This window comes from Odocoileus virginianus, chromosome 3 (assembly GCF_023699985.2).
Source record: "Odocoileus virginianus isolate 20LAN1187 ecotype Illinois chromosome 3, Ovbor_1.2, whole genome shotgun sequence".
NCBI lineage: Eukaryota > Metazoa > Chordata > Mammalia > Artiodactyla > Cervidae > Odocoileus > Odocoileus virginianus.
The window spans coordinates 40,328,284-40,352,738 of NC_069676.1; the positions used below are offsets into that span (position 1 = coordinate 40,328,284).

Genomic DNA, 24,455 nt, shown 5'->3' on the forward strand with positions numbered 1-24,455 from the left:
GGCTCCCAGAAGCTGAACCTTGAACACTCTAAGCAAGAAAAAGGAATATTAGATTGCAACCCAAACTAAAAAGTAAACACCCAGGCATCTGTACTGATAGAACTGGTTAAATAAACACTGAATACACAGGGCAAGAGAAAAACCTCTCCTGGGGAATTTTCAGTAATTAACATAAATATTCCACCTTCAGACAGGTGGAGATCAGCAGAGGTCAGTAGCGAGGACCCCCATGGAAAGCATGGAGCTGTGGTGTGGCTCCATGAGAACAGCAGAAAACCCAGGCTAAGGGGCCCTGCAGGACACACAGCCAGTCCCAGACACACACAGATGGAAGACATGGGCAGGAAGCCATGTGAAGACAGAACCAAAGGCTTGAAGGTTGTGGTCACAAGTCAAGGGAGCTGGAGCCCCTAGAAGCTGGAAGAGGCAGAGAGGATCTTCCCCTGGAGTCTCCAGAGGGAGTAGGACACTGGGACACCTTGATCTTGGACTTCCTGCCTCTAGAACTGGGTGCCAATAAATTCCTGTTTTGTTTTTTGCCAGGTCTTAGGTGCAGCATGCACAATCTATTTCCCTGACCAGGGATCAATCCCAGGCCCCCTCCACTGGGAATGCCGTCCTAGACACTGGACCACCAGAGAAGTCCCTCAAATTCCTGTGGTTTTTAAATTGCAGTGTGCTGTATTGTGTTTAGCCACTCGGGAAGCTCACACAAGTGACCTTTTGGAGGTCACACAGGTGGTAGGTTGAAGAGTTGGGGTTTCAGCCTGGGCACACAGGAGGAGACCAGCAAGGGTAGCATAGCCAAGGGCCAGGATCTCCTGGCAGAGTCTTCACACACACCTGCCTCCACCTGGGGTCTCACTCAGCACCAGCCTTCTTCTAAGGCCTGCATCCCTCAATGACCAGGACCCAAGGGTATCGTGAGTGCCTGGAGCATCCCCCGCCCTGCCCCAAGGGAAAACCCTAGAGCGAGAGACCAGAGCACCAGAAATTTATTGAACACTCTGCTTTTCCCAAAGCACAACTAGCCACACCCATGGGGATTGTGGAAGGGAGGGAGTGGGGCAGTTTCCCAGTCCTGCTCTCCTGGGCCAGGCCAGAGTGACCAGCAGGAGGACACCCCAGAGCCAGGCTGGGGGCGGAGGACACAGAGAGGGGAAGAGGACAGTCTGAGGGTGGAGGCTTCTGTCTGGAAGTTCCATGTCCCCAGTACAATGGGAGAGGAGTGTGTAGAGCAGATGGGGCCCTAAGAGCAACCAAAGGGCACCAGGAGGGCAACACACATTCCCCAAAGAGGGTGACACCATTTTTTAAGATGAAGCTCCTGTCCTGGGTCGCGGGGAACACACAGACTCAAGCACGCACACACACATACACAAAAATGTTACACTCCTGGGAAGAGGGGCGGATCCCCCGAGACCCAAGCCAAAAACTAGGAAAGGGTCAAGCAGGGACTGGAATGAAGCCCCCCGATTTATCACTTAGGGTGAGTTTTTGTTTTTTTCTTCTCAAAAGGGATATGTAAAAATCTACAACAAATCATGCCAAATGCATTAAGAATGATAAAAACCCAGCCTCTCCCTCCTCACTTAAGCATCACACAGGGCCAAAATCGCCAACTGAGGAGGTGGTAGGGAAGTGACCAGGCTGGGTGCCGCCTCCCTAGTCGGAGCCCGGGGGCAGATAGCGCAGGCAGCCCAGCCACCAGCTTTATTCTGGAAAGCTGGGCCCGGAGGGGGCGGGGGCCACCCCAAGGGGAAGAGCACGTTTCCAAGGGAAAATTCTAAAAATAATAAAAGATATTTGAGCGGATGGTATTGGAGGTCTTGGCGCTAGGGGTGGGGATGGGGGTGGGGCCGCCATCAGCTGTGCTGCTCCAGGTAGGCGGACAGGAGCAGCCCTGGCGGCAGGAAGTCCAGGTGGCGATTGCTGACCTTCATCTGTCGCTTGCCCTCCAGGTCAGCGCCTGCAGTGGAGACAGGCAAGATCGGGAAGAAGGCGAGGGTGCTGGCACCCAGGGACACAGCCCTTCGCCCACCCTGCAGGAGGTTCCCGCGAATTAGGTTGCCCCACCCCCCCAGGACCCAGGACAGTGTATTCAGCAGCTCCTACTTCCAGCCTGCCTTCCCTCTGCCAGCCTGTTCCCTTCTCTCCCGTTACTTATCCCATGTCCTAATGACACCCAGATGCACTACTGAGACACACTGGCCTGATGTCAAGGGGACTAAACGAGGGTCCTGCCTGCTTTGGTCTCCCACCCCCTCAGAGGAAACTCCAGGCCCTGGGTGACTCAGTCCCCACTGACCTCCCTTTTCCCAACTCATGTCACCCCAAAACTTGAATATAGCAGTACATAACCCAAGCTAGGCCCACCTCCCAGCCTCTGCCCTGGCTGTTCCCTCTCCCTTGATCCCCATATTCCAGGGCCATTCTCCTATTTTCAGGCCAGGGTCCCACTCTGGCAGAGAAGCACCCCCAGCCCAGCCCCTCCATGCCAAGTCAGTGGGAACAAAAGCAAGTGTGGGGGCTACACCTCCCTCGGAGCCATCCTGAGAGGAACCATCTTGGGGTTGCCATGGAAACTGTCTCCTCCGCAACTCTGGGCAGGAGACAGATAGGCCTGGAGAGTGTGAACCCTGTGGGATGCCAAGGGCCATGAAGGGCCTGCGAGGACCCTCCCTGAGGGGACTTTGTCCCAACAGCATCCCCATTGAAAAAGGGGGTGCTGGCCCCTGGAGGGGAGACTTGCCAAATGTCACACTTGTGGCACAGTGGAGGCAGGCTACAGCTAAGTGAGAACTCTACAGACATTGGGGTCCCCTCATCTCATCTCAGGGTTCCTGGAAGCTCCACATAGGCCCCTGAAGATGCAGACAGAGGCAAATCTGTGTCCACAGCATCATCCATCATGGGGACAGAGGTACAGGAGCTGCTGTTGAATTAAGGAAGCATCCCCCTGTTACCTTTGTGCTCATGATGTCCCTCCTCCCCTGATGCCTGTTGCCGGGTGAACAGACTCCGGTAAGCCCAGCCTCAGTTTCCCTGGGATAGAATCAGCTAACTGGGGCCCAGGGGCCACCAGATACTTACTGGCTGAGATGAGATCCATGTATTGGCAGATGGCATGAAGCAGGAGCCTCTCGAAGCTGCAGAAAATGGGTGGTGAGTGGCCTGAGCTGGACACCATGGTGGGGGGGGGGCGTGCCCACTGCACCTGCCCCCACACATTCACCTGTTGTCCAGCATGGCCGTGTACACGGCCTGGGGGGACACAGAGAAGAACCTCAGCAGCCGCTCCTCCCAGGTCTCCAGTGTTTCCTGCAGGAGAGACAGGTCCAGGGGTCAGGCCAACTGTGGCACGCTGGTCCCCCAAATCCATGCCAGCCTCTGGAGCCCAAAGCCTTGAGTTCAATTGTGGCCTCTGACTCACTACATGAAGCTACTTAACTGTTTCCAAGGATACCAGGCACTTAGACATATCCACTCTTGAATGTCTCAGCCTTCTGCCTGGTGAACTCCTACACATCCTTCAGTACCCAACTTCCTTGCCCCTGCTGCTCCCACCCTCAAGGAGAGTCCTTGCCCAGCCCTGAGTCCTGCACTCAGATCACATTGGTCTGTATCCTGCCCATCTTCTCCATCACACCCCATTCACTAGGTTTCTGGTCTCTCCTCAACCCAGCCCCCAGTTGAGAAGCTGAGAAAAAAGGCCTTCAAGAAAGACCAAAGACAAAGAGAGGCAAGAAGAAGACAAGGTCAAGGCCGGGGCCTGGTACTCACCATGGGAATACGGCTCCGCTTGAGGACAGCTCGCAGACGCCTGCTGATGCGTTGGAAGCACTCCCGCGGCGTGTAGGCAGGGTCCTCTGAGAGAGTCCAAGCAGTGGGGCAGATGAGGGAGCAGAGCCCCAGGCCCCACCCACACACGAGACTCCACTCCACCCACATCGGCCCCGCCCCCACACCGGGCTCCTCCCATCTACCAAGCCCTCAGCCCACACATCAGACTCCTCCCCCACCTGCCCCGGCCCCACCCTCTCACCCTAGGCCACGCCCCCATCATGCCTCTGCTGCCACCTGCACCCCAGATTCAGACCCACCTCTCCGCCTGTCTTCCCCGCGGGTAGGCCCCCTCCTCCGCGCCTTGCTCTTGCTCTCATCCTCCAGGTATCGGAGAACACGCTCCTGCTCCTCCCCAGAGCGGTTCATGAAGTCGTTCCAGATCTGGAAGAGAGGAAGGCAGGCCCTGACTGATGACTGACCACTCTCAAGCCTCAGTTCCCCCATTTGGCCAGTGCACATGGTGGGGCCACAAGCGCACGGAATTACTCCTCGTGGACACATTTGACCACTGGGTCAAGAGTTCGTGGATCATCTGTGTTGGGGGTGTCAATATGGACCAAATACATCCCCAATTCTGTCAATAATTTCAAGGTAAGCAAACGAACCTCAGGTGCTGGAAGGTTCTGGGGTGGAGGGATTGCTGGCCTCTTGAGGGAGACCCAGGGACATTCATCAAGGGACCAGAGAGGGTTCAGTGCAGGCAGTGCTGGTGGTTTGCGGGGGGGGGGGGGGGGGGGGGGGACGGCGGCGGGGAGCCAGGCAGGACATGAGGCCCCACCTCCACATAGGTCTCATTGCTGCAGGCTTCTGCAAAGATGCCAGGTGCCGCGGGAGGTGCCAGGTCCCCATCCTCCAGGCCAGGTGTTCCTCCATCTGTCTCCAGCAGGGTCAGGAGGTACTGTGCTAAATGGAAACAAACAGTCTCTGGGCTGGGGGTTGCATTTGGGTCACCCCAGGCTTCATGGGGTCCAGAGGCCCATGTTTCCTCCCATCCTCCCCACCTCTATATTTAGGGCCTTTACTCTCCGGCTCACACCAGCCTCCCCTCCTCCACACTCCAGCTGTCTTTCCCAGAAGACACAGGAACCATCCAGCCTCCAGAATTCCTCCTACATGGCCCTGGCTTGGCTTGTTGCATTCCTACACCACCTTTAGAGCCCCAGCTCCAATGCCCAGAGCTTCCTCACATTTTCCAGCTCAGGGCCAGTCTCAGATAACAGAACATGCACACCATTGCTGTCTGAGGCCTAGGAGCCCCCAAGAGGCGCCCTTCGACCCCTGCTCACTGTTCTCCAGGCGCTGGAGGCTCTTCCGCCCCTTGGCCTTGGGCACGAGGTCTGAGTTCCGTACAGCCTGGTTGATGAAGTGCTGCTTCCGCCGGGAGGCCGAGAGCCTCTTCACCTGGGGGCTGGCTAGAGCGGGCAGGCAGCCCGGAAGGGGCCTGTGGGTCGGGTTCGGATGGGGGGGGCAGTCCTCAGGGCCAAGATAGGCCAGGACCCCCAGGAAGAACCCTACCATCGCCGCTCTCTCACAGCCACCCTGGCTTGGTTTCCCTCTGCAGTGGGAAGCTCACCCCCATTGCACGTGGAGCCCTGGACCCTAAGAATGTCACTGTGCCACAACGCTCAGGAGGCAGATACCACTGAGGACAGATGAGTAAACCAAGGCTCACTGAAGGGAAGCCACATGTTGGTGGGGCCGCTGAGGGGGGTGAGGGAGCTGCTCCCCGTGCTCCCAGGCTTCCAGGTTTGAGCTGTAAGCCAGTGAGGCCCGTGTCTCCTTCCTCTGGGAGTTTCTCAAGAGATTTAATTTGATGATGCATTCCTACCTGCCCCCCCCCACCCCCAGCCTCTAACAGCAGGTAAACCAGAAAACAGCTCCCAGAAGCTAAGGCGCTGCCTGAACATATCTGCCTTGTGCCCCCAGAGCCCCCCTGCTATGTGCTCAGGGCCTGGGTGGGGGAAGCAGGCAGAGTGGCCCCCTCTGAGCACAGGTACTAATCCTGGAAATGGATTAGTGGCCCAGGCAGGCCTCCCACTGGGGACGTGAGGGCCAGGCAGTAGGTGGCTATGTGGGAGGGAGGGGGCAGGTACTGAATGGAAACTTCCTGGTAAGAAGCTGCAGGGCTGTCATGGTCAGCCCCTGACTACACGCTAAGAGGAAGGTCCCACCAGGCTCAGAAACCCTCATGCTGAGAGGCTGATGGTAGATTCTGAGCCTTGGAGGGTCTGGGGTGCCAGGACTCCCCCTTCCTCCTTGCCCTGCACTCTGGCCCTAGCCCACCAGGCACCCCCTCTGTGCTGGCTGTCCCCCACCCCACTGGATGCCCATGCCCCAGTCTCCTCACTCCTCACTCCCATCTCCTTTTGCCTTCTGTTCAAATCTCCCCAGCCCCTCACTGCTTTCTTCTCCTGATGGCTGCATCTCCTACCTCCCAGCCCACAACCCACCATGACCTCCATGCACAGGTAGGGTCTGATGTCCTTTGCACCCCTGTCTAGCATACAGTAGGTGCTCAGAAAATAATCACCCAATCAGGTCTCCAACAAAACCCCATGATTCCAAGACTGAGTAGAACCCAGAGTCCAGAATTCCACCCAAACTTTCCTGGTGTTTGGGTGATCTCAAGACACAAATTAAAACAGAAGTGTGACCCCTCATGCACAAACAGCTGCTAGAAAATGCCATGAAGCCTTAGGATATGAAAGAAGGTGCCTCAAAGAAGTTAGGAGTGAAGCCCATGCTCATTAAGGCTTATACACATAACTCCTTGAAAGGAAAGCTATGACAAACCTAGACAGCGTATTAAAAAGCAAAGACATCACTTTGCCAACAAAGGCCTGTATAGTCAAAGCTATGGTTTTTCTAGTAGTCATGTATGGATGTTTGAGAGTTGGACCATAAAGAAGGCTGAGCACTGAAGAACTGATGCTTTTGAATTGTGGCCTTGGAGGAGACTCTTCAGAGTCCCCTGGACTGCAAAGAGATCAAACCAGTCAGTCCTAAAGGAAATTAACCCTGAATATTCACTGGAAGGACAGATGGTGAAGCTGAAGCTCCAATACTTTGGCCACTTTATGTGAAGAGCTTTCTTACTGGAAAAGACCCTGATCTGGGGAAGATTGAGGGCAGGAGGAGAAGTGGGTGGCAGAGAATGAGATGGTTGGATGGCATTACCAACTCAATGGACATGAGTTTGAGGAAGTTCCGGGAGATAGTGAAGGACAGGGAAGGCTGGCATGCGGCCATACATAAGGTTGCAAAGAATCGGACACAACTTAGCCACTGAACAAAACAGAGTCCCCAGCCGTTAAATTTTTGCACTGGACAGAAAGCTTGTTACATCTTGATTAGGAAGCAAACAGGCTTATGAGCCCCAGCCCTGTCGCCTGAGGTTGGAGTGGGACAGACTTCATGGATGATACTATATGTTAGGCAAAAATCTATGAAGAATTAGCTGATGGATAAATTAATCTGGCACAAGTACCCATCAGCGGAGACACACAATCAGTGGATAGGATTCAAGCACTTTCACTACTGGGGCCTAGATTCAATCCCTGGTTGGGGAACTAAGATCCCACAAGAAGCACTGAGCAGCCAAAAAGAAAAACAAAATAGGAGACTAGCATGCAGGCAGAGACAGGGATCAAGCCTGGTATCAGCCTTGAGCTTGAATCCCAGCTATGATACTTAACGATGTGACCCAGAGCCTCAGGTCTTTCTCTGCAAAGAAGATAAGAATGGCCCCCTGCCAGTCCAGGAAGGGCACTCAGAGCCAAGAGAAACCAGGACACACACCTCATCCCAAGCTGCCACCTGCTTGGTTTCTTCCTATAACTGAGAGCTCACCCCCTGAGCCACAAGATTGATCACAGCAACATCCTTGGTTAAGTGACAGTCCTTAGTTAATCAATCACTGTTACAGTAGGAGGCAAATACTACTGTCCAGACACCCTTTATTCAGATTTGCAAACCAAGGAGCAAAGTCTTTATCCCAAGATCCCACAGCTGCAAAGAGAGCAGCTGGGAGAGGATGGGGCAAATCAAGTCAGCACACAGTCAATGACTCTGAGGCTGGTTGTGACCTTCCTGAGGCCTGGGCACCAACACCCCAAGCTCCAGATTCAGCTGTGGCCTCCTCAGGGCTCTGAAACCTGTGTCTCCACCCCAGCAGCTGGATGCATGCCAGGATGGTGCCTGGTGGGGCTGATAACAAGACCACATCCGGGAGGGGTGGGGGGGGGGGGCTGTTGGGAACATCAGAACTGGGCGGGACTCAGGGAGAGCCTGGGCCCTTGGGGTGTGAGGCTCCCTGTTACCTTAGGACCCAACATGGAACCAGGGCTGGAACCTGGTCTGAGCAGGACCACTCCCGAGCCACCAGCCTCTGCTTCCCTTTGGGGCCACAGTGGGGCAAGGGGCTCAAACTCAGGTCTAGTGGGCCCCTCAGACCACACCCCACTGTGCTTGGATCTAGCTGCTCCCTGCCCTGCTCCACCACTACCTTTGGCTCCCTAGCACCCTCAAGGCAAGGCTCAGCCCCTCCCTGGCCTGGCACTGCACTTGCCCGGTCCCACAGGGCTCCTGGGGCCTCACTGCTCTCTAGGATCCCAGCACTTCCAGCAGGAGCCTTGGGGCAGATAGCAGGACAGCCATGCCCCACCCTGTCTCTCCCTTTCACTCCCTCTGCTCCAGGCACTGAGTCCTTTTACTGCATTTTAAACCCACCTCAGGGACTTTGCAAGTGCTCAGCCTCCTGCCTGAAGCAACCTTTTCCTGGCTCCCAGTCTAGGCTCAAAAGTTACCTCCTGGGAGAAACCACCCTGCCCCCAAGCTGGCCCAATCAGCCCCATTTCCGGCTTCACCAGTTGGCATCAACAACCAGCTGGCCCTCACACTTGTTTACTCCTGGTTCTCACCTCCTTCACTAACCCCAAACGATAAGGACAGGGTCCCTCTCTGCCCCTGCTGGGCCCTCAGCAGCTGGCCCCCAGCAGGCTCTCAAGAGCTATTTGTTAAATGAATAGCTGAACTTTTGTTTACACTCACGAAAGTGCCAATTCAAAGTGTCACCCAAAGAGACCACTTTACAGACGGGGAAACTGACCACACAGACAGGCATTTGAGGTTTCCTGGACCAGGCAGGCCCTGGGGAAAAGTCTACACTTGGCAGGGGCCAATATCCAACAGGGATGGACGGGCCTGACAGTGGAAACAGCTGCTAAGCCAGGTTGGCCCGGGGTGGGGGAGGTGGCTGACAGGCTTCTTTGCCTCCCGCAACTCTGCTCCCCAGTTTTGAGACCGGCCTTTGACATCCCCTCCTCTGGGCAAAAATACACCTTCTCAGGCACTGGCCCCTCCCCCAGGGACAGGCCAGAGAGGAACCTGCTTCCCCAGCAGGAAACCAAGGAGGGCTCAGAGCGGAGGTGACTCAGGTTGGGGTGGGGCTGACGGGGGAGCAAACCACCACCCCACCCAGGACACAGAGGTGAGCGGGGTGCGGGCAGGTCAGAGGGACTCTACTGTCAGGTAAATTACCCATTTTGGGTGGTTAAGGCCCTTTAAAAGGGGGTAAATAACCACATCTGTAGACACCCGTATAGCTTCTGGGTAAATACCCTGGTGGAAGTAATAACACCAAATAAAAAATACAATAAAGCAATCATAAAATACCAAAGTGATAAAATTATTTTAAGACACCTACAACAGTAAGCTATTTAAGATAATTATCAAAGAACAGATGGTCCTCTTTGCTGGGCGCCTCCAATCGCAGGGTCACCGACCCCGGCCACTCTGAGAGGGGGCCCGTTGTTCCATTTTACAGATGGGGAAGCTGAGGCACAGCAGCGGGTACTAACCTGCCCAGGCCGCTTGGACGTGCCCACGAAGGGGCAGAAACAGAGCACAAGCGGGTGGACCGCGGGAATTTCTGCATAAACACTCGGATTAGGAAGAAACCTACGACCCCTTCCCCGGGGGTGGGTGGGTACCCATATGGGGTCATCCACCCGCTTTCAGTCTACGTCCCAGGACACACAGCCTCGTGTTAACCGGCTGTGTAAGCCCCCCTTTCTTCTGGGTGTTCGCCCGGAGAAAAACAAAGAGCGCGTCCGCCTGGAAGTTGGAGACAGACAACCCCGACGAGTACCCAGGACCGGTGCTGGGTGAATCCCCAGCTTGGAGGCACGAACAGCTGCCAGTGGGTAAACTCCAGATCACCACCAGCGCGGTGACGGGTACATCTCGCGCAGCGGCAGCGCCTCCCTGGAGCCAGCGATTCGGGGCCTGGGACCCGTGAGGCTCCGGGACTCCAGAGCCCCGGGCTCCGCAAACGCGGACACGGGGGTGCCCCCCTGCGCTCCGGCAAGTACCCAGGCGTGACGGGGATGGGGTTTCCCCAGGAACACCTTGTAACAACAAAGCCCCTCGCCACCCAGCTCCACTCGAGTGGGGTACCCTCAGGAAAAGGGGCGGGGCGGGGGCTGCCGCCCGCGAGGGGTAAGGGATGGGAGCCCCGGAAGCGCGCCCCGCCCGCCACCACGCCGCGCTCACAGCGTCCTCCGCCCGCCCGGGGCGACCCTCGCCGCCGCCGCTGCTTCCTCGGGACCGGCCGCAGGGTTCTCCAGAACGACCATAGCTTAGATGCCGCTGCCGCTGATGCCGCCGCCGCCCGGCAGGGCCTTCTCCGGGCCGGGCAGGAAGTGACGGGCGCCCGAAGGCGGGCCAAGGCGGAGCCTGGAGGCTGGACACGCCGGGCGGGGGCCGTGGCCACGTCCCGGCCAGGCCCCGGCGGCGGGCCGGGGACACCCAGCCTCGGGGCAAGGACGGGGACACCGAGGCAGGGGGCCGCTGCCGGGCTGTGGGCCGGGCCCTCTGACCCCGAGGGACCGTGGGCAAATTGAGGCCTCGGAGGGAGGCAGGAAGGGGACGTCCTTTTCAAATGCTTGGACAGACCTAGTGCCCCGTGCCACACACCACCCCACCCCACCCCCCAGCGGCAGCAGGGCTCTCCTTCCACCAGCCCCCTCCGGGAACCTCCTTCAAAGAGCAGCCTCCGGATCCCGGCTGAGTGCCTCAGTTTACTCTACTCTAAAGATACAACGTTGAAAAAAGAAATAAATAAACATACAACGTTGAAAGGACTGATGCTGAAGCTCAAGCTCCAATACTTTGGCCACCTGATGCGAAGAACTGACTCAATGGAAAAGACCCTGATGCTGGCAAAGATTGAAGGCAGGAGGAGAAGGGGACGACAGAGATGGTTGGATGGCATCACCGACTGGATGGACATGAGTTTGAACAAGCTCTGGGAGTTGGTGATGGACAGGGAAAGCCTAGCATGTTGCAGTCCATGGGTTCGCAAAGAGTCGGATAGGACTGAGAAACTGAACAAAACTGAAAAATACAACATGGACTTCTCTGGTGGTCCTGTGGCTGAGACTCCTCCAGCCCAGTGCAAGGGTCCAGGTTTGATCCCCGGTCAGGGAACTAGAGTCTGCTTGCCTCAATTAAGACCTGGCACAGACAAATAAATAAATAGAAAATAAACATTAAAAAAAGGAACAAAGCTAGCGGCACCTTTCTTTGCCTTTTAGAATTTATTCATTTAACAAATGCCCACTGTCACTGGGATAGGGGCTAAGTCTCCAGACCCAGTGGTAATCAAACAGACCCCTTCCCCTGAGTGGGATCAGGAAGAGAGGACTTTTGGAAAGAGGACTAGCATATGCAAAAGTGAGAAGGGTGCAGCAGGCAGAAGGAACAGTGTAAAGGTCCTGGGGCATCCAGGTAGCCAGAGCAGGATAATGGGAGACAGGTGGTGGTGGTGGGGGGGGTCAGTGGTGGGCAGAATAAGATAGAGAAGAGGGGACAGACCAAAGGTTGTCCTTTAATGGCAGATCTGGTTTTTGACCCAAGGGCAATGGGTAGCCAGGGAGGTTTAAGAACAGAAACTTAGACCTGCTCTAGAATCTAGAATCCATCCTTCATTCCACAAGAAAAGTGGGAAACTAGGACCATGTTGGGCCTTCCCAGGTGATGCTAGTGGTAAAGAACACCCCTGCCAATGCAGCTAGACATAAGAGATCCAGGTTTGATCCCTGTGTGGGGAAGATCTCTTGGAAAGGGAAATGGCAACCCACTCCAGCATTCTTGCCTAGAGAATCCCATGGACAGAGGAGCCTGGTGGGCTACAGTCCATAGGGTCGAAAAGAATCAGACACAACTGAAGCAACTTAGCACGCATGTACAGAAGACCATGATATGGGACACCAAGGGATGCAACCCACCCAGATCCAGCCTGGTGGAAGCTGTACAGGACAAATTATCACATTGCTTTAACAAGTAAAGAGCAAGAGGAGAAAAAAGAGAGAGAGAGGAGGAGGAACTATTACAAGACCCAAGAAAGCACACATTGTATGACCTCATGTAGATAAATGTGGAAATAAGGGAAAGAATCAAGGTGATGGGAAATGGGATCTCTGGGGACAGTGCTTGGGCAGGGTCTCTAGATGTAGGGGCAATATTTGGTCTCCAACTCTAGCCCATGATGACTAGCCACTCAACAAATGTGCCAACCTGGGTCTTGACCTGATTCTTGAGCCTCATTCATTCTGTCCTCACCCTTTTATTTTCTCCCCTTGACTCATTCCTCTCCTCACCCTTTTTTTTTTTTTTTTTGGCAAAGGTCGGGGAGGGCAGCACAGTGGAGCATTTGGGATCCTCAACCAGGGATCAAACCGACATCCCCTGCTGTGGAACTGCAGAGCCTTGACCACTGGACCACCAGGGAAGTCCCTGTCATCACCTTCCTAACACCCTCCCAGATCCTTGGCCTGTCCAGGAGCCACCGCTGTCCCCCAGAGCCCCGGCCCCCTTCTCACTGCTCTCCCAGGCCCACGCAGCTGAGCAGCCTCCCCAGAACAGTTCCTCCCCTCTCCAAGTATCCCAGGGTCTCCTCATGCTGACCTGGCCCTCATTACCACCCTTGCGTGCTTAGTCACTTCAGTTATGTCCAACTCTCTGTGACCCCTCAGACTGTAGGGGTCTGTAGGAGAAACTGCCAGTCTCTCTGTCCATGGGCTTCCCCAGGCAAGAATACTGGAGTAGGTTGCCATGCCCTCCTCCACAGGATCTTCTCTACCCAGGGATCAAATTTGCACCTGCTGCATTGCAAGTGGGTTCTTTACCACTGAGGCACTGGGAAAGCCCCTCCAATACCACCCCAAAAGGATGTTTTTCCCTTTTCTGAATTTTTAGGCCATTGTCATGATGCTGAAGGTATGAAGAGGGTGAACAGAGAAATGTCCCCCTTCCCCCCCCATCCCAGGCTCATTGTACTTTCTTTTGGAGATATTTAATGCACTTTGGAGCCCATGCACATTTTTTTAATTAATTAATGTTTTTACTATGCTGGATCTTTGTTGCTGCACTCAGGCTTTCTCTAGTTGCAGATAGCAGGGGTTACTCATTGAGCTGGCTTCTCTTGTTGCAAAGCACAGGCTCTAGATTGGGCTTCAGTATTTGTAGCACATGGACTTGGTTGCCCCCTGGCATATGGAATCTTCCCAGATGGACCAGGGATCAAACCAGTGTCCCCTGAATTGGCAGGCAGATTCCTAACCACTAGACCACCAAGAATGTCCTTTGTGCATACTTCGTTTTTTTTCCGCCTTTTAATCTTCGTTTTACACTGAGGACATCATCTTTTCTTCTGCACCTTCATGCCCTGTTTCCTGCCTCACAGGCTATTACATCCCCAGAAATGGGATACATTTCTGAGTGTGGATTTAGAGATCAACATTGTTCTCTATAAACTGCCCTCCACCTGGTTCCCACCAGCAGCAGCACACAGGTGACTGTGTCCCCAGTGCAGACAGCGGGCAGTTGATTGCCCTTTAGGGTGAAGGTGGACAATCCCTAGGGATCTGATTTGCATCAAAGTCTTGGGAAGGTTGAGTTAGTGAAAGAACAGGCATCATCTGACCACCAGATTCTGGGCAACCCTCCCTCGCCCTGAACTTTCCATGGCTCCCCAGTGTCCTGGGACAAACCCTGGCAGCAATGATACTCAGGGCCTCTGAGGGCCATGGAAGGTCAGAGGCATGGCCTCTCACAGGCCTCATCCCCTAGTCTCTGCTTTTCTTATTGGTGAGTCTCCTGGGGTAAGGATGGGTCCTTCCCGGATCTACAGCATCCTCTAGGAACCCTACCGCTCCCCCTGCTCTGCTCCACACTCCCTTCCCTAGTCCTCCTCCTGTGCGCTCATCCTTACCTTGGAGGGGGAGGACGGGATGCAGGAGCAGGGTGTTGCTCCGGTGAACAGAGGGCGCACAGGCAGGGGAGGGAGTGGTCAGCGGCTGCAGGAGAGGCGGGAAGGCGGGGCACGGTGGGATGAGGGGTATAAACGCGCAGTGGCTGCAGCTGAGGAGTCCAGGAAAGCTGTGACCCAGACCTTGTAGCTCATCCCCAGAGGGCGATCGGGAAGGTCACGGCAGCGATCGCAGGGTGCAATCCCGGAGGGTGGTCAGGAGGAAGAGGGTGGCAATGCAGCCGTTGTCCGCGTCTGGGCCTAACGCGTCCTGGTGGGCGCCGGCCAACACAACGGTCTGCCCCGGCTGTGGCGCCAACACTTCGAACGGTGCGATCCCTGCGCCTTGGCCCGTGGACGCCTGGCTGGTGCCGCTCTTCTTCGGCGCGCTGATGCTGCTCGGCCTGACAGGGAACTCGCTGGTCATCTTCGTCATCTGCCGCCACAAGCAGATGCGGACGGTGACCAACTTCTACATCGGTGAGCACCCGGCGCTTCACGGTGCCGGAGGGCCACTCCGGGGGTCTACGAGAGGGGGTAGTGGCCGGGGAGGGGGGACGCCCCTAGCGGTGAGTCGGGGTCCTCTCAGTTGGGGATTTCTCTGCTGCAGGGCTCCTGGTCCTTTTTCCCTACTGTCCTGGTATCTTAGGCTGGAGGTCGCCAAATGTGGCGTTGAAGCGTTCCATCTTGACTAGAGTAGTTAAAAGAGAGGTTGGAGAGTGTGGCCCATGAAGCTTTGCCCCCTGCCACTCAAGGAAGATGTTCGATTGAAATGTGGTTCTTATAACACCGTGTGGGATGAATAAAAGGAGTGGGGGAAAGACTGCGTGGCCCACGGGCCCCCAGTTGGCAACCACTGCCCCAGAGGCTCAGTTTATACGTTTGTGCGATGAGGGTGCTCTACCCGGGTGAGTACTCACTCAGTCCGTGTTCTCCATTCTCTGTTGGCTGGCACCACTCAATTTGCAGATGAGAAAACTGAGGCTCAGAGGGCAAGGGCCTATTTGCAGTCTCGACAGGGGTGAGCACGGCCCATTACTGCTTGAATGGCTACAAAGCAGGTGCTGGGTGAGGGGTGTTTGAAATATTAAAAAGTGAGAGGAAGCGCCCAACTTCTTTGCCCACGGATGCTGGGGTCTCTCTGGGTGCCTCCCGAGCCGCCCTGCTGGTCATTCGGACAAAGGCGAGACCCAGGAGGCTGGGCCAGGGTGCTGAAGGGCCAGGGCGATGCGCCCCACATTCAGAACCCTCGCGTCCCCGGCCTGCAGTCAACCTAGCGGTCACAGACTTAACGTTCCTGCTGTGCTGCGTGCCGTTCACCGCTCTGCTCTACCCGCTGCCCGCCTGGGTGCTGGGCGACTTCATGTGCAAGTTTCTCAACTACATCCAGCAGGTGCGCGGGCTGAGGGCGGGAGGGCCGGGGGCGGAGTCTGGGTGTGGGCGGGGTCGGACCTCCTACGGGCCGGTGCGAGCCAGGGGCTGCTGTGGAGGCGGGCGGGGCAGAGTCTGGGTGTGGGCGGGGCCCGTCTCCCGGCGGCCTGGTGAGGGCCGGGGACTCGGTGCGGAGGCGGGGCGGGCACTGGGACTGGGTTACCCACCAGGGCTAGGGCAGGTACTGGGATCCTACTAGGATGGCTCTGCCTCTCCTGGTCTCAGTCTTGGGGGTTTCAGGCTACCCCCGAAGGCTCCTCCCTCCGCCACCACCCTGGGCTCCTTTCTGGCATCCCCTTCTCCTGCCCCTTCAACTGTGGGCCCTGGAGACCTTCCCGGGTCAGGTCCTGCCTGTACTCGAGTGGCTGGACAGTGGGGGACCCGCAAGGAGGGCGCGGACAGGGAAAGGCCCTGACGGGGCAGGGGGCCACGCGCCGGACTCCCGGCCTTCCCAGGTTTCGGTGCAGGCCACGTGCGCCACCCTGACCGCCATGAGCGTGGACCGCTGGTACGTGACAGTGTTCCCGCTGCGCGCCCTGCACCGCCGCACGCCCCGCCTGGCGCTGGCAGTCAGCCTCGGCATCTGGGTGGGTGAGTTCAGCGTGGGGGTCGCACGGGCTGGGGGAGACAAGTCTTCGTCCCTGGGCTCACCCCCTCCCACTGCCTCGATCGTGCATCTGTGAAATGGGCGCACTAGCGCTCCCTGCAAGGGCGCCTGAGGGCGGGGACACAAGGGGACCCGTGCCTAGCAGGCTCTCGGTGGCCCACTGCCCGGGAGGCACCGGGGAGACCCGGGCCCTCTTGCGCCCCTCGTCCCCCCGGGGCAGGATCTTCAGCAGGGCCCTGATGCAGGCTCGGCTGTCGTGTCGGCGCCGGTGTTCGCCCTACATCGCCTGTCGTCCGGACCGCGCACCTACTGTAGCGAGGCCTTCCCCAGCCGCGCCCTCGAGCGAGCCTTCGCGCTCTACAACCTGCTGGCGCTCTATCTGCTGCCGCTGGTCGCCACCTGTGCCTGCTACGGGGCCATGCTACGTCACTTGGGCCGGGCCGCCGTGCGCCCAGCGACCGCCGACGGCACCCTGCAGGTGCGCGGCTGGCGGGAGGGGGGACGGGACGCGGCCTGGCTGAGGGTGGGGGGAGGTACAGTAGCGGGGAGTGAGGCGCATCTACGGAGGGGGGTGGGGCGGTGGCCCGGGTTGGGGAGTAATTCGAGAGGGTCAAGAAGGGGAGCGCCGGAGAAGGGGTGTCGTCGCTGCCGGCCCTTCGCCTTCCCTTTTTCTCCTCCCGTCTCTCCAGGGGCAGCTGCTGGCGGAGCGGGCGGGTGCCGTGCGGGCCAAGGTCTCCCGGCTGGTGGCGGCCGTGGTCCTGCTCTTCGCTGCCTGCTGGGGCCCCATCCAGCTGTTCCTGCTGCTGCAGGCGCTGGGCCCAGCCGGCGCCTGGCATCCGCGCAGTTACGCCGCCTACGCGCTCAAGATCTGGGCACACTGCATGTCCTACTGCAACTCGGCGCTGAACCCATTGCTCTACGCCTTCCTGGGCTCCCACTTCCGCCAGGCCTTCCGCCGCGTCTGCCCCTGCGCTCCCCGGCCGCTCCCGCGGCCCTGGCGGCCCGGACCCTCGGACCTCGCGACCGCCGGCCATACCCAGCTGCGACGCCTGGGCCACGCCAGGCCCCCCGAAGTCAGGCAGCGGTAGTCCCGGGCTGCGCAGGCTGTGCGTTCTGAGGGGACACGCTGTGTCTCTCTGAGCCCTCTCTGAAGGGATCAAGATGGGCCCCTCTGAAACAGGCGGGCTTAAATAGCAGCTGCTATTATACTGTTTTTACCCCAAATCATAATAGAGTAAAGGCCTTGTCCTCTTGCAACATTTGATACAAATCTGCTGTATGTTTGCCACTGTTGATGCTGTAATTATTATTTGTGTTTCCTGAATTGAAGATGCTTTGATGCTGACATTTTCTGGAACTTTGGAGGAAGCGTCAATAGGACTTTTCACACACTGCCCTGTGGATGACTGTACAATTGTAAGCCTGTACAAATGCCATTTTCAGAGATACTAAAAAGTGAACGTGATGTCCATCTTATAATGGATGAAATAAGGTATTCTTCTTGGCACCTTGTGAGTGAGTGTTCAGAGTCCTGGCTGGAAAATCATGGGTGTCATTGAATAAATAGCAGAGACATCACTTTGCAGACAAAGGTCTGTATAGTCAAAACAGGTTTTTGCAGTAGTCATGTATGGATGTGAGAGTTGCAACAATCTTTATAGGAGGCTGAGTACCTTAGAATTGATGCTTTCTAATTGCAGTGTTGGAGAAGACTTGAAATCCCCTTGGACAGCAAGGCCATCAAACAAGTGAATCCTAAAGGAAATTAACCCTGAATATTTATTGGAAGGACTGATGCTGAAGCTGAAACTCCAATACTTTGACCATATAATGTGAAGAGCCGACATACTGGAAAAGACTGTGATGCTGGAAAGATTGAAGGCACAAGGAGAAGGTGGCAGAGGATGAGATGGCTAGATAGCATCACCGACTCAATGAACATGAATTTGAGCAAACTCTGGGAGACAGTGAAGTACAGGGAAGCCTGGCATGCTGCAGTCCATGGGGTCACAAAGAGTGAGACATGACTTAACGACTGAACAACAATCCAAGGGAGCAGGATTATTGCTACATAACACACCCCCAAATAAAGAGGCATATAGCAACATCAGTGTATTTTTCAAAACTAGTGTCATTAAAAATATATATATATTTATTTGCTTGGAGAAGGAAATGGCAACCCACTCCAGTATTCTTGCCTGGAAAAGTCCATGGACAGAGGAGCCTGGCAGGCTGCAGTGCATGGGGTTACATGACTGAGCATGTGTGCATGAGGGTGGAGGGAGATGGATTGGTAGCAATAAAGTGGTAGAACTAAAATAATAATAATAATAAATTAAAAAATTAAAAAAATATTTACTGGCTACAACGGGTCTTAGTTGCAGCACACAGCTCAGTTGCTCTGAAACATGCGGTATCTTAGTTCCCTGACCAGGGATAAAACCCATGTCCCCTGCATCATAAGGGGGAGTCTTAACCACTGGACCACCAGGGAAGTCCCCAGCATCAGTGTATCATTGCTCACGGTTCTGTGGGTGAGTGGACCCAGCCAGGCAGTTCTTGTGATCCATGGGTGGTACTGGGTGGAGCCACCAACCCAGCGGCTGGACTGGGAAGGCCAGAGAAGGCTTTGCTCTCAGGCTGGTAGCCAGTGCACTTCCATGGCTGCCTGGACTTCCTCCCAGCAGGGCAATCTGGGGAAAGTCAGACTTCCTCCTGGGCAGAGACTTCCAATTAGAGGAGGAGCCCACAACCTCAACCCTGCCGCAGGGAGTTGTTGGGAGCTATCAGGATCACAACCAGATTCAAGGTGTGAGGGCAGAGCCACCTCATTGTGGGTTCAACTGCATTTGTCTGTGGGGTGGGGGGGAGGGCTAGGATCAGTCCCTGCAGGCCTCAGGCTTAGTCTCCCTGAAGGACAACTGCCCATCTCGAGGAGGGCTCTGTCCCCGCAAATTATTAGGGAACATCCTAGGTCTCCAAAGAGCCCAAATGTGCAGAGATGTTATGTGAGAAGGGGAGGCCATTCTGACATTGAAGTTGTCCAGGCCCTTACCTGTGGCCTTTGCACAGGCAGGTCCCTTGTTGGTCCAGGTCTCCTTAACCCTTGCTCATCTATCAAGTCTCAGCTCAGCTTCCTCCTCCTCCAGGAAGCCCTCCTGGATCCCAGCAGGCTGGGTCAGGCCCCTCACCTGTGCCCAGGGCTGCCCCATCTCAGTTCTGACATCCTTGTGCTGTACTTGCTGGGTATGTATCTGGATTGGTCCCCAGTGTGTCTCCAGGGTTCAGCACTCAGTGGGAGTGATGAAAAGAGATGGTGTGTATACAGGGAATGGCAGAATTTCTCTATGAAAAATGAATAAAAACAAACAAACAAGGAGTTCCCTGGTGATGCAGTGGACATGAATCTGCCTGCTGAAGCAGGGGACATGGGTTCGATCCCTGGTCCAGGAAGATTCCACATGCCAAGGAGCAACTAAGCCTGTACACCACTATTACTAAGCCCACATGCCCTAGAGCCTGTGCTCTGCAACAAGAGAAGCCTCCACAATAAGAAGCCCGGGCACTGCAATAGACAGTAGCCCCCACTCACCACAACTAGAGGAAGACCATGAGCAGCAACGAAGACCCAGGGCAGCCAAAAATAAGCAAACAGTTCAAGGGGACTCTTAGGCATCTATCTCAGAGAAATAGAAACTTCTGTTCACACAAAACTATGGCTTCCCATGTGGCACTAGTGATAAAGAACCCATCTGCCAATTTAGGAGACATAAGGGTCACAGGTTCAATCCCTGGGTTGGGAAGATCCCCTGGAGGAGGGCATGGCAACCCACTCCAGTATTCTTGCCTGGAGAATCCATTGGACAGAGGAGCCATGGACAGATGAGGTGAAGCTACAGTCCATACCACACACACATGATCATAGCAGCTTTATTTGTGATACTCCCAAACTGTCAATGAACCAGACATCCTTCAGTGGGTGAGTAGTTGAAAAAACCATGGGCTGGTCCATCCACAACTGCTCAACTGTTCTAAGTTATGAACACACTGTTGATACACACACACCCACGGCAGATTTCTGGGAATGATGCTGAGTGTAGGGAGGAAGCCTGCAAAGGTTACATGAGGTATGATTCCATCTGTGTAACCTCCTCAAGGTAACAAAAATATGGAATGGAGAGCAGATGCAGGGTGGCCAGGGTAGGAGATGATGGGAAGCAGACAGCATGTGGGACCTTTGTGACGGAGCCACTCTGTCCCTGGATGTGGTGGAGACACAAACCTGCACATGTGACTGAACTGCAGAGAAGGAAAAGGGCACACACGAGTACAAATGAAACGGGGGCTCCAGACCCACAGGTGGAACAGCAACCCTAATACCCTGGTTCCAATGTTGTACTGCATGGTTTTGCAAAATATCGCTGTTGGAGATGCCTGGTAAAGGGCGTGAGGGAGCTATCTCTGCATTAGAATCTGCAATACTCTTAAAAAAATTTTTTTAAGAAATGATGTGAAAAGCTTGAAAGGGGACATATAGGAAGCAGCATCTTCACAAAACTGCAGACCCTTGCTTTATCCTCAAGTCTGTTCATCTGAGGACTGTTTTCAGAGCCCCTTCTGTGTGCCAGGTGCTGTGTGAGAGGCACCCTCCGACCCCTGCCCCTACAGAGCCCCTGTCTAGTTGGCAATGGGGCCAGTAAGTGGTAAGCTACTGAGATAGATGCAAATAAAAGCAGTGCAAAGGGTTACCAAGGAGATGTGGGTGTCCTTTGTGAGCAACTATAAACCTGACCATGATTCAGGGAAGGCTTCCTAGATGAGGTGAAGCCAGGAAATGTGACCTCAGCTCAGAGGTGGGGAAAGAGCGTATCCAATGGAGGCCACAGCCAGTGCAAAGGCCATGAGGCAGGGTATGCCTGGTGGATCTTAGAAATAGGTGGGAGGAAGGTAGGGCTTCCCAGTTAAGGATGGGAGATGAGAGAAGTGAGAACAGAGAGGTGGCCGAGACCTTATAAGCAAGGAGATGTATTGGGTCTTTCCTGATTGGATGGGAGCCATAGGAGGCTTCTCAACAGGGAGGGGTGTGGTCTAAGGTATGAGGAGATTTTTTTTCAATTCATTATATCGTTATTATGATTGCTGTAACCTTTGTGGCATCACCGACTCAATGGACATGTGTTTGAGTAAACTCCGGGAGTTTGTGATGGACAGAGAGGCCTGGCGTGCTGCAATTCATGGGGTCGCAAAGAGTCGTACACGGCTGAGTGACTGAACTGAATTGAACCTTTGTGGGGTGCCAACACCAGGCATAGGCCAGTGCCGCTGATTTGGGTGGGGATGGAACCCGAAACCACAGCATTAGAATAAACCCCAGAGGTTAGGGTGGGTCAGGAGACGGGTTAATTTCAATTTCAGATAAACAGTGACAAAATTTTTAGTATCATTATGTCCTGTGCAAAATTGGGATATATATAAATTATTCATTGTTTTGTTTTTGAATTGCGGTGCTAGAGAAGACTCTTGAGAATTCTTTGGACTGCAAGGAGATCAAACCAGTCAGTAGAGAAGAGTGAAAAAGTTCGTTTAAAACTCAATATTCAGAAAATTAAGATCATGGCATCCACTCCCATCACTTCATGGCAAATAGATGGGGAAACAATGGAAACAGTGAGAAACTTTTTATTTTTGGACTCCAAAATTACTGCAGATGGTGATTGCAGCCATGAAATTAAAAGATGATTGCTCCTTGGAAGAAAAGGTATGACCAACCTAGACAGCATATTAAAAAGCAAAGACATTACCTTGCCAACAAAGGTCCATCTAGTCAAAGCTATGGTTTTTCCAGTAGTCATGTATGGATGTGAGAGTTGGACCATAAAGAAAGCTGAGGCCCGAAGAATTGATGCTTTTGGACTGTGGTATTGGAGAAGACTCTTGAGAGTCCCTTGGACTGCAAGGAGATCAAATCAGTCCATCCTCAAGGAAATCAGTCCTGAATATTCTTTGGAAGGACTGATGCTGAAGCTGAAACTCCAATACTTTGGCCACTTGATGTGAAGAACTGACTCATTTGAAAAGACCCTGATGCTGGGAAGAATTGAAGGTGGGAGGAGAAGGGGATGATGAAGGATGAGATGGTTGGATGGCATCACCGACTCAATGGAAATGAGTTTGAGTATGCTCCCAGAGTTGGTGATCGACAGGGAAGCCTGGCATGTTGCAGTCCTTGGGGTCGCAAAGAGTCGGACATGACTGAGTGACTGAACTGAACTGAAAGGAAATCAACCCTGAATTGTCATTGGAAGGACTGATGCTGAAGCTGAAGCTCTAATACTTCGGCCACCTGATGTGAAGAACCGATTGGCTGCAAAAGACCCTGATGCTTGGAAAGATAGAGGGCAAAAGGAGAGGAGGCTTAGGGTTAGAGAAAGATGAGATGGTTAGATAGCATAACGGACTCAATGGACGAGAGTTTGAGCAAACTCCGGGAGATAATGAATAATAACAGGGAGCCTGGCATGCTGCCGTCCACGAGGTCACAAAGGAACAGATACAACTTAGCAACTAAACAACAATAACAGCAAATTCCTTGTTTATTGGAAATTCAAATGTAACTGCAAGCCCTCTGTTTTATCATCAAATCTACCCGGGAGCATTTCAAAGGAGCCACAGGAAAGGCTCGGCTTGCCTGTTTCCTCATCCGACGGGAAAAGCTGATTTACAAGTCAAACGGCGCTCCCTGGCGGCCTTGGACTCGAGGCCCCGCCTCTGGCTGCATCCAGTAGGTACCCGGCAGGGGGCGCGCGCACTCCGCGGAGGATCGAGTCCACCCCACAAAGGAACCCCAGCGCTTGTAGGGAGTCTCTCCCCAGTACCCCAACCTGGACCCCTGGCTCAATGTGTGCCCGCTGCAAAATAAGTCACGTAGAGCTTCATTATGAATGTCCTGGGTATCCTGGGCCCCTTCTATGAAAAAATACTACTAATCATATTTTGCTGCTGCCTTGGTATAAAGACAGATTATTTTAGGGTGGATTCATGACTATACATTCCTTATAATTATACTCCATTTTTTCATCTTATTCTAAGTTAAAATTACATTTCCACAGACCCTGGCTCGCAGAGACAAGTGTGGAGTGACAAAAGAACGTCCGGGTTCAGGGGGTTTTGGAGGCTGAGACATTTTGAGATTGAGATGGTGAATAGTTCAATTTGCCCTTCACCTCTGTGCAGACAGACATCAGAAATACTACAGGATTAGGGAGGACAGAGAGAACCTGTGAATTCATTCATTCAGACAACTTCATATGTCAGGCCCAGCCTCAGCACTGGACATGCAGCCAGCTATGCTCAAGGCTGACTAGGTTAAATAAATACAGCTGTTTTGAATAGAACAGCCTGGAAAAAGATAAAAGAGTATGACCCAAGGTTCCAGTTTGAATGAGAAGGCACAGCTGGGGAAGGGCAGGCCAGGCAAGGGAATGGCCAGGGCAAAGGCCCTGAGGCAGAATATGTTTGAGGAGGAATATGCGTGGAAAGGTGGGCAGTTTGGAATCTGGGTAAACTTTATTTATTTAAATAATTTATTTTTAGTTTATTTGGATGCACCAGGTCATAGTTGAAGCATGTGGTATCTTTAATTGTGGCATAGGAATTCAGTTGCAGCATGTGGAATCTAGTTTCTACACGCGTGCATATGTGCTAAGTCGCTTCAGTCACATCCGACTCTGTGAGACCCCGTGGACTGTAGCCCGCCAGACTCCTCTGTCCATGGGATTCTCCAGGCAAGAATACTGGAGTGGGTTGCCATGCTCTCCTCTGGGGGATCTTCCTGACCCATGGATCTTGAACACGCGTCTCTGGAGTCTTGCATTTCAGGTGGGTTCTTTACCACTAGCACCACCTGGGAAGCCCCCTAGTTCCCTGACCAGGGATCAAACCTGGGCCCCCTGCATTGGGAGTATACTCTTAACTGCTGGACCATCAGGGAAGTCCCTTGGCGAACTTTTTAAAAGGTGCCTCCCAACCCTGAATGGAGGGCAGGATGAGTGTCTTGAGGGGCTCAGTGAGAATCAGGCTGGTTTTCACAGGTGGCCCACAAGCTGGTTTGGCCAGGAAAACTTACAGGGCTGGGGTCGCTGTACTCATTTTCCAGTTTGGGAAACAGAGACCAGAGAGGGGTCCAGGCTAACCTAAATTCACACAGCCAGGTGCAGCCCATACCTGCTGCCTATCCCTGGAGGAACCAGCAAAACTGGGGTC

The 24,455-nt window shown here is 54.4% G+C and overlaps 2 protein-coding genes across 2 annotated transcripts; one reads left to right on the forward strand and one right to left on the reverse strand.

Moving 5' to 3' along the window:
- Positions 1-979: 979 nt before the first annotated feature.
- Positions 980-10,559, reverse strand: R3HDM4 (R3H domain containing 4). The gene is made up of 8 exons (XM_020890306.2): positions 10,399-10,559; positions 5,133-5,287; positions 4,625-4,749; positions 4,104-4,227; positions 3,784-3,869; positions 3,236-3,321; positions 3,094-3,149; positions 980-1,969 (listed from the first exon to the last, which is right to left on the reverse strand). Exons 1-8 carry the CDS (start codon positions 10,479-10,481, stop codon positions 1,866-1,868), a joined length of 819 nt encoding a protein of 272 aa, XP_020745965.1. The 5' UTR covers positions 10,482-10,559; the 3' UTR covers positions 980-1,865.
- A 3,676-nt stretch (positions 10,560-14,235) lies between these two features.
- KISS1R (KISS1 receptor) lies at positions 14,236-18,303 on the forward strand. The gene is made up of 5 exons (XM_020890348.2): positions 14,236-14,635; positions 15,424-15,548; positions 16,042-16,177; positions 16,439-16,671; positions 16,883-18,303. Exons 1-5 carry the CDS (start codon positions 14,392-14,394, stop codon positions 17,279-17,281), a joined length of 1,137 nt encoding a protein of 378 aa, XP_020746007.1. The 5' UTR covers positions 14,236-14,391; the 3' UTR covers positions 17,282-18,303.
- The last annotated feature ends 6,152 nt before the right edge of the window (positions 18,304-24,455 follow it).

Excerpts from the sequence above, each read along its gene's own strand:
- R3HDM4 (XM_020890306.2), bottom strand. The coding sequence starts at position 10,481 with ATGGTCGTTCTGGAGAACCCTGCGGCCGGTCCCGAGGAAGCAGCGGCG. Across the intron at positions 4,750-5,132 it reads CCTCCAGCGCCTGGAGAACA|CACAGTACCTCCTGACCCTG; the intron begins GTGAGCAGGGGT and ends GTTTCCATTTAG. Across the intron at positions 3,322-3,783 it reads AGCGGAGCCGTATTCCCATG|GAAACACTGGAGACCTGGGA; the intron begins GTGAGTACCAGG and ends TCTCTCCTGCAG.
- KISS1R (XM_020890348.2), top strand. The coding sequence starts at position 14,392 with ATGCAGCCGTTGTCCGCGTCTGGGCCTAACGCGTCCTGGTGGGCGCCG. Across the intron at positions 15,549-16,041 it reads TTCTCAACTACATCCAGCAG|GTTTCGGTGCAGGCCACGTG; the intron begins GTGCGCGGGCTG and ends CGGCCTTCCCAG. Across the intron at positions 16,178-16,438 it reads CAGCCTCGGCATCTGGGTGG|GCTCGGCTGTCGTGTCGGCG; the intron begins GTGAGTTCAGCG and ends GCCCTGATGCAG.